The 13081-nt window shown below is 41.4% G+C and overlaps 1 protein-coding gene across 1 annotated transcript; it reads right to left on the bottom strand.

Moving 5' to 3' along the window:
* Positions 1-10022: 10022 nt before the first annotated feature.
* CCL20 (C-C motif chemokine ligand 20) lies at positions 10023-11991 on the bottom strand. The gene is made up of 4 exons (XM_058812555.1): positions 11764-11991; positions 11421-11535; positions 10625-10702; positions 10023-10451 (listed from the first exon to the last, which is right to left on the bottom strand). Exons 1-4 carry the CDS (start codon positions 11843-11845, stop codon positions 10424-10426), a joined length of 303 nt encoding a protein of 100 aa, XP_058668538.1. The 5' UTR covers positions 11846-11991; the 3' UTR covers positions 10023-10423.
* Between the last annotated feature and the right edge of the window lie 1090 nt (positions 11992-13081).

Genomic DNA, 13081 nt, shown 5'->3' with positions numbered 1-13081 from the left:
AGGGGCCGGGCCCGCCATGGCGGTAGCGCTGCTGTAGCCGTGCAGCCCGGTCAGTGCTGACGCCCCGGTGCTGGCACTGGGCACTGCATCATCCGTACGGGGCTGAGAGGGCTTCGGGGCTGCGCCACTGGGAGGAAAGGAGCGGATCTAGGAAGGAGTGCGCTAAAATACACACATAAAATTCGGAGTGCCGAAGAGCTACTATAGTGACCGTGTAGCCAACATGTGAAAGCTTTTCGGAAAGCGACTAGTTACTTACAAAGGAAAGAGAGCAAAGATTAATTAATTTTTTTTAAAAAATAAATAAAGAAAAACCTAATCAGTTTGATTTTTTAAAAGAGATACTGAAGGTCAACTATGAAAATACAGTTTAGAATCACAGAATCATTAAGGCTGCAGAAGGCCTTGCAATAGAGACCAGCCATTAACCCTGCACTGCCATGTTCACCACTGAACCATGTCCCCAAGGGCCACACGCCTGTAGAACACTGCCAGGAATGGTGATTCCACCAATTCCCTGAGCAGTTCTCAATATCCAGTCTAAACCACACCCTGGCACAACTTGAGGCCATTCCTCTCATCCTGTCACTTGTTCCCCGGGAGAAGAGGCCCACCGCGGTCACTACAGCCTCCCTTCAGGGAGCTGGGAAGTGATTGTGTCACCCCAGTCTCCTCCCCATCTAAACACCCCCTGCTCCCTCAGCTGCTCCCCCCAGGCCGTGCCCCACACCCTGCATCAGTTCCACTGCCTTTCTTTGCATGTGCATTTCACCAAAAAGAGAAGAAAAAATGTCATTGAAAAGAGAAAACCAATATGGAAGCACGAGAAGATAATGCATTAATAGCATGAAAAATTTGAGTCAAGCTTATGCTGAAATGGCTGTAGAGCATCAATAGGGGGAAGCAGTAAACAGATTCTCATTTGGCCAATCTCATAGCCCACGTTGTTGACAATAGATCAATACAAGACAGTCCCGCTCAGTGTTTAACAACACATGACTTTTCCAAAACCACCCATATGGCTCCCTACAGCTTCACTTTGAAGACAGTCCTTTGGTTTTTTGAAAGCCAGGAAATAAAATACAATGGCCAATTCCAGACTTCAGGACACGCCTGGGGGACAAAATGGTCTCTGAGTTTTTCATTCCCATTTGTTTGTTTTAAGTCTTTTATCTTGTTTGTATATGGAAATTCTTGAGGCAGATAAGAAATATTTTTATTGAAAAGAATCTTAACAGCTTTCCGACTTACTTGGACCAACCCTATTCAAAAATAACTTTTTGAGCAACCCCAAATCTTGGTGGTCTCCAATTTCTTAACAACTTTTTGTATTTAGCATAAAATTTATTCACCCAGATTATAAATTCAGGATAAAAATATTTTTCTCTTCGTTTAACTTAAATGATGTGAACAAACAACTGTGGCAAGGACACTGCTTCTTACCTTAAAACATTATTAGTTCATCATAAACACAGATTCATGTAGCCTTTCTGGTACCTTCAGTATTACTTAACACCAACTGGAAGTACTACATTTAATTGTTTTAGTCATATTTAAACAAAACAGTCAGAACAGGGGAGGGAAGTGGAAGGACTGCAAAGCTCCATGACGTCAGTACCTGTTGATCAGTACGTTTTCCCCTCACTTTCTTGCTCCAAATCTTCATAGACACTTCACAGTTTGTCCTTACCTGTAATTAGGATGCAATAATGACACAAGATGATAAATCAGGCCTCAGCTGTCACCTCTTTCCTTGCTTCTGCAGTGGAGTCACGGCAGAAGTCAATCCCTCTGAGCCCTTTGCCTGCTCTCCAGGCTGACCCAGAGAGGCACTGATGGGATGGCCTTGTTTGCTCCACACCTGTACAGTCACTAGAAAGCGCTGCTGACCACCTGAGAGGGGACAAGGAGCTCACTCTGTGCTGACACAAAGCCTTTCCCACAGTGCTACCCAGGAGAGGCCTGGGTGCAAAATACATGTACAATGACCACAGAGTGTCCTTCTGACAAGAGAGAACAGAGCTGTAGCACCAGTAGGATTACCTGAGGAGGCTTTAGGGGAAAAGGGGAAAACTGTGGGGAGGGAGTGAATGGAAGGACTTGCTATTTCATTTTTACTTGGAGACTAGATAAGAGGGATTCTGATGATACAGCAGACTGAGCTCCTGTCCATACCATTGACTGTTAAAGAGAAATGCAACTTTTCTTCAAGTTCATGGAAAGAGGCAACTACTGCATACTTTTAGAAGGTATCTTCAGACTGCTGGGACAAAGTTGTTGCCCGGTTATTTTTTCAGTGTCTAAAGAGTGCACACAACCTCTGAGTCATGAAAGGCTGACTTCAAAGAATGCACCATGTAGGGAGTTCAAAAATACCTACACTGGAAATAAAAATTAAATGCTGAGACATACATTTTTCATATACAAGATCAAAATTATTGATTATATCAGCCTGGAAGGATAATTTATATAGCAGTTGCTCCCTGTGCATTTTTGCTTATGTTAGCAGCTTCCAGGGGAGGCAGAAAGTTCAGATAGTATAAAACTCATTGGTTGTATTCAAGAGGCTTTGAACACTTTTGGTGTAGATTTATTTACAGTGCTGAAGGGAACGCTGTCAGACAATGTGAAGCAAAATCAGTGCAGTTACAATGAAGAACTTCCTTTGGAGAACCTTGGGTTTTTTCTGCCAACACAGGTTCTGAAAAATCCTCTCTTGAGCCAATGTACCATCCTAAGGATAAGATAAAAGAAGTGTTTCTGACTCAAACATGCTTGTTTGCAGAGAAGAGTGGGGCTTAGGCTTCCTGGTTTAAAGCTGCATCATGACCCACTTGTTCTGAAGTAGGTCAGCCTGTGGTATGCTGAACTCTGTCAGAAAGGCCAGCCCAAGAGTAGTCTGAGTAGAGGGAAAGATGTAGAAAGCCACTTCCTATTTTTGTTATGCCAGTAGTGGGTGAAGTGAATTTTTACTAAGGGGAGTTTTTGTGTGCTGTCCTTTCTCATAATTTTCAGGTCTGCAGAATGCAGAAGAACAGTTGTCTGATAGTTCCTTGTTTCTGCTTGGTGAATTAAACAGATTTACTTTTTTTTTCCCAGGGTTGTTTTGTTCTGGCCTATTCTGCTTCCTCTTACCCAAAAAGACTCAGTGCATTGCTAAAGCTCCTTCTCACTTCTACTCTGTTATTTTCAATGCTAATCATGACACCACAGCCATGAAAAATGTTAAAACTATTACTTATGTAAGGGGCTTTATGTTCTGGGAGTTTGCCCTTTGCTAGGTAAGAGTTGTTCTAGGAGAAAGAAGTGACAGTGCATTGTAGAACAGTGTTCTCTTTCCCAAGGATTGTTTTCCCTCTTTGCATAGCTGTTTCCATTAATTTAAAAATCTAAAATTAAAAATGAAATAAAATTACTGGTTGCAATTTGCTAAGAAAGCGTGTCACCCACAAATTTCTCTTCACATGAATAGTTGCTTGTGATGTTCACCTACAGTGAGATAATAACAAGTAGCAGAAAGGAGCAGTAGTTCTCTTCCTTACTCTTCCATTTTCCATCTCTGACAAACTGCTGGCATATCCCATGCAGTCAGGGCATTCCATACATCCTTACTTGCTTCAGTCAAATTTTCACTTAGCTGAAACAATTTTTTCCTTCCTGTCCACTTTTTATGACTTTCCTCTTAACCCTGCCAAGTTTATGAGTTGACCCAACAACAAAAAAAATCCTCAGTACAAAAACCCCAATGAGATATATTTATCTTACCGCTTCTGAGAAGAACTCAGAGATGCTTTAATCTTTCTTTCCGTGGCCCATGGGAGCTGAAGACCTTTAGGCTGAGCTCTGCATTGTCCCATCGAGACGGCGAAGCTGACGGTGCTGGGTAATAACGCAAGTGTTCTGCGGTCGGTGACTTCTCAGATGCACCCCGTCAGGAAAAGACAGGAGCTCTTCTACAGGTACATAATGCACAATTGGGTCAAACCATGAGTCAGGAGGCAGCAAAAGCTCCTGACAAATAACAAGATTTCTAGTAAGTCTACAATAGAACTGGAAAATATAAGTAGTTAAAGCTGCTTTGTTTTAGAAAACACGACTTTGCTGAAGTAGAAATGTGTTCATCTCACCATTGTTTGTAATAATTTTTTTTAAATAGTCAAAATAACTAACTTGTGATTTCATATTTATTATCTATAATTCTGAAATCTATTAAGCATTTCACTTAAGCAGTTCTTTTTTCCATATCTGTTTCAAGGCCAGGTTGGTTGAAGTTGGATGAGCCCTTAAGCAACCTGGTCTAGTGGAAGGTGTCCCTGCCCATGTCAGGGGGATTGAAATTGGATGATCTTTAAGGTCCCTTCTAACCATTCTATGATTCTATATTCCCTCTTTAAGTGTGGTAGTCCTACTACATTGTCTTCTCTTCTTTACCATCATTTTGATGTTCTTCGTATGGATGTGCAAAACAAGGTGCATGTATATCAACCATTAATTGTAATTATCAGTAATACAGCACTACCCACTTTCATAGTCATGAAACATTTTTGCCTACTCTTGTACCAATTTGGGGAATGCTATAGAGTGAGCAAGTCTTTGAGATTTGCAGATATCTCAGATATCTGAGATTTGCATCATCCCTGAAAGACATTTTGACCATTTATTCCTAGTCATAACAACATGAAACATTCAGATGCTCACAGGAACACACAACCATCTCTTTGAAACAGCTCTATTAAATGTACATTTGAAAATAAAGAAATTAGTGTAGTAGGATATATAACCAAAACATTATTAATTTTTAGATATGCATGACAAACTTTTATGTGAGCATTTTGATTTACATTCCCCAAACACAGCTATATAACAATTTTTATTCATACACAAGATACAATCCATACGTGAGTGAACAACTGAAGTCACTCTATACACTGACCACTCTACATCTCTGATTTACCTGCCACATTAAATTTGTCATTCTCAATTTCCCATTTGCCTACTTTGAATGTTTATAGAGTTATCACTGGCTTTGTGCCTGACCAGTGACGCAGCAAGGATATTGAACTACTGGTTTAATCTTGACACTGCAATTGACAATTTCACTGCCAATTGGACCACTTACCTGAACCCATTTCCAGTGGCACACTCTGATCAGATGGCTTGATCAGTCAGTGCATGTGGGGAGATGTCTGCTCCCCCATAGGTCTGAGGCTGTAGCTCCCAAAAGATTTGCAATGTTTCTCTGCCCTTGGCACCTAATGATTCTATCTGCTGGCACGTCCATATTGTGTAAATCAATTCTTGGTACAGAGTTTATCCCCTTGCAAGTCAAGCTCATTCAAAAATAATGTATGCTTTGATGAAATTTTATTATCCAAAAGACATAGGATAATCACTGTACCTGAAGTTTGGCTAAGAAATTAAAAATATTTTGTGCTCCGTTTTAGACACATTGGTACATGCCTACACTAACCATGGATTCCCATCTGCTCTATTTCCATGTTTCATGTTTCCTGAGTTGCTGTCTATTAAATGGATCCTATCATTCAGGTTTTCTCACCAGGAAGCCCAAGTGGACCCAGATGGGCCACCCTGCTCCCATTTCCACAAGCTGGTTTGTTTGTTTGTTTGTTTGTTTCTCTCTCTCTCCATGGGCACATCTCTTAACCAAGTGTCATCTAACGGAAAGCTTATCTGATATTACAGCTACCTGTGTGTGTCCTCTCCTGCACTGTGACACAGACACAGCTAATGATAGCCTGGGTGTGCTGAATTGTCTCTAAAGGCCATTCCATCCCTGTCCAGCAGTAAAGATGTCAAGGAGAAAAAAACCCTATAAAACAAACAGATAGAAAGAACATAGACATCTTCAGCCTCAGCTAGAACAGCCATTGTTTTCACTGAAAAAGGGGCTCAAGATCATAATTTCTGATAACTGAAAGTAGTGTTCATTGAAAGAAACATGGCAATGACCTTCCTGTTAAATTTCATTACTACAGCTGCTGCACAAAAACATGAGTTGGGTGTTGAAATATCATGCAACTAGCTTGGGTGCAAAAAGCTGTTGAGACGTTCTTCATAATTTGTTTTCCAGAGTTTTGTCTGGGTTAATTTTTAGGGCTAGAAAAAATAAACATTATGAGGCTTGGATTTTTAGGTAGATACTTCAGGAGAACCTGGTACGCTGAAATGTGTTGGATACAGAAAAATTTAATCAAGGGGCTGGGGTTTTAAAATCTATATGTATGGTAATTAATTTTATATTTAATGGACCTGATTTATTGTATCTCATGAATATTGGGAAGAGTTGGGAAGAAACTAAATTTAACAGAACCTGTGATATGACTTTTTATCCCTAGAACAGATTATTTTAGTCTCTATTTTTCCTGTAGCATATTTGCTTTTTACCCATGCAGTATTCTAAATTTCATCTGCTGCTTTTTCATTTAATATGTATTTTGTATTGCAGAATCTTTGACTAATGCTAGAAATTCAAGAAAGCTAAAACACTTTTAAATGAGTGCCTGGGTTTATTTGCAGTGGTACGTCTATGAGCAATACCCTATGGCTAATGTACAATAGCAGCCACAGGACTGCAGCTATTGTACATCACATTTAAATGTTCTAACACCAGCAGCTCTAGGAGGGCTTTGGCTGGAGGCTGTCTGCACCTGACAGCACAGAAAAAATAAACACAGCAATTCAGAAGCCTATACAGACTTAGGATTGCAACAGTGCTCAATTAAGGCTGACACCTCCCAGAAGAGAGCAACCACAAGATCATGGGAACATAAATCATAGTCTTCATTGATGTACAGTCATACAGCTGTAATTGCTTAGTATACTTAGCATGCACAATGCAGTGGGCTTGTTCTGAAGACTAAAAGCTTCTTTTATGATTCATTTTTTGGCAAAGGATATTGCCTGTAGCCTGATATTTGGAGGAAGACTGCCAGGGTGTAGCACAGCTCAACTCAGTGTACAGAAGGTCTGTTACAATTGCTCCATTTCTATTGTTTTGATGCTTTTCCAGCTGGGTGGATGCCATTAGAATCAAGTGACAGTGTCATAAGTTAAAGCCCTTTGCAGTTCTGGCATTCCCCAATTCAATTCTCAACAAATTGCAGCTGAGAAGTGCACTCCAGTTCATCAGGAGTGAAGTTAGGCTGCACGTGGGCTGGTTGGTAATTGAAAATAACTGACCAATTATCCACATCCCTGCGGGGGGCTGAAAGTGTCACTGTCACTAAGCACACCCAGTGAGCTGGGCTTTCAGATATACCTGAAATCTGAGCACTGCAGGACAAGGCTGTTCACCCATTTGTCTCTTGGATTTGCAGGAGCTTTACAACCCCTCTTTGTGTTTTTCTCCTTTTAGAGGAAAAATCAGGAGACAAGGAAGGAATGAAACAGTCTTCAACTTATGGAAGCTGCCAACAACTGAAGAGAAATGCAATAAATAACTTGTTAGTACTTCTCCAGCAGAAGAAATGTGGCAGGTTTTATATTTTAACAGCAAAATCAAATCATCAGATTTGCTATTCCCTACAAAAATCCCTGACCATGCAATGCTAGTTATTTTGTTTCTTTATGCTGGAGTGTGATTAAAAAATTTAGAAATTAGTAAATCTAATTATGATTCCATATGTGAACAGGTCAAAGATCCCAACACAACAAAAGGCTGCAATTCCTGATTTGGAAAGGTGCGAGATTGCTTTATGGTAAACAAAAAGGAATTTTAAAAGAAGCAAAAAAAATATAAAAAAAAAAACACAGAAAGAATAGACACAAGTAGGATTCAATAGCCATACTGCAACTAGCACAAGAATCACTGGGCACTGGTTTCAATATAAAAGAAAGCCGGACACTTTGAAACTGAGGTGTAAAGTGCTCAGCGTTTGAAGGGAAGGTTCCCACATCTGCTTCCCAAATATCCAAGCTATAATAAAAAGCATTTTGCAAGAAAAAAGCATTTTGTTTTTTGAAACATTATGCAAATGGCAGAGAAAAAGTTTCCAAATGACTATTATTTAATTCTGCATCTCAAATTACTCCAAAAAATTGCACAGGCTGAATTAGGAGCTGAAGGCCAAAGATACAGAGGAGGCAGAAACTCACCTACTCACATGCAGAACAGTCCCACCAAAGTGATCAGGATTCAGGTTTTCCTAGAAAGGGTCATGATTTACAGAGCTGTCAGAATTTCTAACTGACCACTTAAGGTTACATAGAAAAATGTGCTTCTGATCTGATGATTTTGGAGTCCTAGCACTCAGTTATAAAACCTGTTTGTATCCTCAGGAAGGCATGGAGGGACATGCTATTTCTACACAGACTTTTCTACCAGTAACATAACAACCTTAGCAATTTCTGATATTGAGCATGGAAACCAATATTTTCAGTATCTTTCCTCTTCCCAAGAGGTTGGTTATAAAAAAAATCACCCAGAATGAGAGGAACTAAAAAGAAATCCCTCAAATCGTAGCTCTGTGGATGGAGCATGTGGGGTTTTGTAGCAATGGTAGCATGGATGAGCAGAGGAAGTGTGAGTTACAGAAGCACTACAAAACTTTAAAGAGGCCTGAACTGGGAATTAAGAGCCACCCACAGAATTCCACACACTGGTCTTCGCTTCTTTATTTTGCTCCCCTGCTTTAAATTCAACCCTTGCACTCCAGGCTTTTCTGCACCAAGTTCTTTACAGCTCTGGTTCCTAACACCAATTCCCAGGGTAGGCTTGGGGAACTTCACCTTCCAACACTTTTAACACAAACCCATTCATCATGTCTGCACCACTTTTTGGTACCTGATTGAGCCTATGAGCTCTCTGAGCCCAAACAGCCCATACCAGTACAAGCAGGTATGAGACAGAGCTCCACAATTCTGCCCAGAAGTTAGGGGAATGCCCAGGGAAAAGGCTGGGTAATTACTCCTCCCTAGAGAATACCTTATGTTCTCAATATCGGGAATCCACCTGAAGGAAATTAAAGCTAATTAATTTTTTTCCTTTAGATTTCTTTCTCCTTAAGAGATTCACCCACAGGGAACTGACAAGTCCCAGATTTGTAGAGCCACAAGCAGATTTTTTAAGTTCTAGCAGTGTTGAAACCAGAAAATAACAGCCTTACACTCATGAACACCATTTTAAAAACCCAGTATCTCTCAGCTCCTCTCTCAAGGGCACCAAAAATTCTTTGCCTTTAAGATTAAAAATTAAATTTAAATTAGTGCTTGCATTTCTATGGCAAGATGTAAATTTATCCATAAGACTCTCGTGCTGACAGTAGGAGGACTTCACTTGCACACCCTACCAGGTCACATCCCTGAAGTCCACATGGGCTGTGTAATGGAGGATAAAAAGCTGAGCAGTCTTCCCCAGCCCACCTGCACCCATCTCTTCCATGAGGTCTCATTATTTTATCAGGCATCCCTGACCTCCATCAAGAGCTCCTGCATCAGGAAAACCTCATTATGCCAGAAGCCATAGGATACCATAGGCAGACATAAAAAGCAGAGGAAAGCAGTGCAAGTTTCTCCTCTAGAGAAAGCCCTTTATGTTGAGAGCAGAGTGTTACCACAATGAATCCTCCTGGTGGATAAGCTAGAGAGGCTTGCCCAGTAACAACGTGTAAGGCTCCTCCTGAATAAATAGAGAAACTGGCAAAAGGAGTTCTCTCAAGTCTGATTAAGATGAAGCTAAGTCTTCATGGTAAACAAAACTTGATATGTAGCAGCTGGCTGGGGCTGAGGAAGGAATTACCTCCTGTGGAGGTCATGGCTACCCCTAGGGCAAGCAAAGTGAGTAAGGTGGAAAGTGGTTGTAACAGGTGTCAACACACCTGTGCAATTTTTTCAGCTGAAGTCTCTTAACAAAGCAATTAATTTCAAGGGCAAGTCATGTTTTCAGTTAAAAAGAAATAAACATATCACAGAGAGTGCTGATTTTAACATTTAATTTTTTTAATCTTCAGTTACCATTTTTTTCTACAAACAGACTTTGTTTAACAATAATTCAAGAGGTATTATAATGCTAACTACAGCTTAAAGGAAACATTTTGTCACAAGACAATAACAAAATAAACATAATAAATAACCTGCTTTACATATGCTGAAGAAAACAAAACCAACATGCAATAAACTTAATAAAATTCACACTCTGTACAACAGCTCAAAGTAGACCTTACTAAACAGTACTCATGTCCTATCAGTAACATACACATATTAGTAAAAATAGAAACTTCAACAAAATGCTTAACTCAAGCAAAACAGGGATGCAATATGAATCAACTCAAGAAGTTCATGGTTCCAAAGAAGCCAGAGTTGGCAGTGGGTGAGCACACAGCAGTGTACAAACCACCTCAGCCAAGAGCCTCAACCCAATGCTTCTTCAGCCATGTCTGTGTTTAGCTCCTTGCTGGAAACTGCATCAGGCTGACATCCTCCTGAGCCTGTGGCTGTTAAAAGGAAGCAAGAACACACATAAATAATTACGTCAATTACAGTTTTCTCTTCTCCCCTGAGAGAACAGCTCAGGTGGAAGAAGGGGCATGTATCATGACTGTCTCTGAGAGGACTCCAGAAAGGAGTAGCTGCATCTGACAGGAGATGGAAAGAGATGGATTCCTACCTCAGGAAAAGGAGATGTTTCTTCACCCAGCCTTCCTTAGGATTTACACAGGCATTCAGCCCACTGGCAGTGTGGAAACTGGAAAAGAAATAATGATAAAGAAATCAGAAATCCCTGCCAATAAGTGCTGTGTGGAGTACAGTTACTCTATATAATGACCAATAGAAACTGCTTTTGTAAACACCAGCTAGACACGGATGCTCCAAATCCCTCCAATATTATATGAAGAAAAAGAAAGTTAAATGTAATAGCTACTTCAGTCTCAGGGATCAATTTCGCACCATAAAATGTGTTCAATTTATTTGGTCTGTTTAGGCAAAGACCTTTGCTGGATGCTAGAAACAACTGGTAAAATTGAGAATAGGTGCTGTCAAGCTAAGGTGACAGATCAACATCTAGGCCAAAACCTTGTAAGTAAAACATCCAATTCCTGTGAATTAGAAGAAATCTTGTCACTTATGTGTCTGTTTACAGGTTTTGGCAAGGGAGCACTCTGTGTTGGCCAGAATAGCCCTTAGCTGGAGACAAAACCTGTCCTTGTTTGCACAGCTGATTTCTAAAGAGTCAGATTTATTATTTACATTGTATGACTATCCCTTGGGTTAGCAGTCCGTATCAGCTAGAGGTTGTGGGTTTTGTTTACAGGTGTGATATACAATTTCTTCAGTTAATTTAACTTTTTGAAAAGACAGGAAAAATCTCTCTTATAACATTCAAATCCTTGGTTTAGCCCAAACAGATATCCCAAGATTAATACATGTCAGAAAATACTGCAGAGATTGAGAAAGTAACTTACATGATGGCAGGGATGTCGCAGACCTCACTGGAGAGCTGTTCAGTGTAACCCTTCAGGACCCACTTAGGCAGACGCACTTTGGTGTAGGACAGGCAGCAATCCTGGTTGCTTTGTGCTGGAATGAAGAACAACAATAAGGTAAATAAACTCCATTTGGCCCTGCTGTTTAGGTCACTCTCTGCTCAACCCCAACCATGCAGCTCACCCATGACAGAAGAGGGGGATGAGACAGGAGACAGCACATTTTGCTGAAACCATTCCCTTCCAGCTCAGCCCCTCACTGCTGCCAGCTGTGAGCAGCAGCAGGAGCCCTTCCCAGAGCAGAGCTCCCGAGGTCACTCACCTTCCGAGGTGCCGCACAGGAGCAGCGCCAGGAGCCCCAGCAGGGAGACCAGGACCATGCTCTTGCTGCTGCAGCCACTCATTCCCTCTGCACACACAGCTGTGCTCCAGCGAGTGCCTGGCTGTGCCTGCTGCTCCTGCCAGCCCTGCCGCACCTCCACCTGCTTATAAAGCAGGAGCCCGGGAATTCACCCACGGGCGGGTTCCACTGTCATCAGCGGGTTTCCCCACGGCGAATTCCATCTTGCCTGATTTGGCCCCGGCTCTCCTTCCGGGTGCTACAAACGGAGATAACAGTGTGCTGGGGAACATTCTAATGGTTTTTTTTTTTAACCAAGTCACTTAAAAGATTCGGTCTGAAAGAAAAGGAAATAAAAGGCTGTGAGGTAATGGTTCTGTGGGTGAAGCATGTTTTAGTTTTAGGGGTAGGAGTGTGGGTTGTGAAATGAGGAAAGTCAATGTAGGTAACTTAAAATATTACCTACAGAAACTGTGTGTCTGCTGTGCTCTAGTTTAATGAACCCAGCCTGGGAGCAGGGGCAGGTGAGCTGAGCCAGCCAGATTCATTTCAGTGTGCCAAGGAGCTGGGTCACAAGCTGCACCAACACCAAAGTGCTACATTAATATTTCCTGGTTGGCCCACACCGTAACATCGGACTTTCCAGATTACTGTTTCTGAGCTCTGGACTGTAGTATTGGCAGGGACACACGAGCAGCATTGAGTATTCATGGAAATGGGGTTTTTTCGTTTCCTTAACCATATATTCCTTGCCATGACTTCCTGCCAGCTTGTTACATGTCTGAACTATTTCATCTGCAACAGAGTGAGCTTAAAAGAAATTTGAAATGGGGCCTATATTCTCCAAATCTGTGTTTTCTAGAATGCATTAATGTGCTTCATAAAAAATAGCTGTAGTTTGTTGCTTTCCCAAACTGTACCAGAGTATTGTAACTCCTAACATTCAACAAAAATACACTCAATCTTACAATTGCCTCTCACAGCTCTAGAGAAACCACCAGGGAGAGGCTCTGTCACCACTCCAAGTACATTGTTGGAGCCACTGCTCAAGGATGGAACTTTCCCATGCTGTTTAGGGATCTTTGTGAAACTACTGTGATGGCTGCAGGCCATGTCCTGCCAGCCAGTGCTCACAGGAGCTGCTGCCAGCTCCAGGTGCTTATAGAGTAACCTGAGCTTAAGTGTTTAAGCTCTCTCTCAAGGTGGAGTCAATGGACAGTCATGGGCAGTGCATAATTACATGCCTTCTATGCTTCACAGGGTGCCAGTACCTCTCTCAAAGGGTGATTTGTATAAGTAG

The sequence above is a fragment of the Ammospiza caudacuta genome, chromosome 11 (genome assembly GCF_027887145.1).
Source record: "Ammospiza caudacuta isolate bAmmCau1 chromosome 11, bAmmCau1.pri, whole genome shotgun sequence".
NCBI lineage: Eukaryota > Metazoa > Chordata > Aves > Passeriformes > Passerellidae > Ammospiza > Ammospiza caudacuta.
This window is presented reverse-complemented; position numbering and strand designations above follow the sequence as displayed.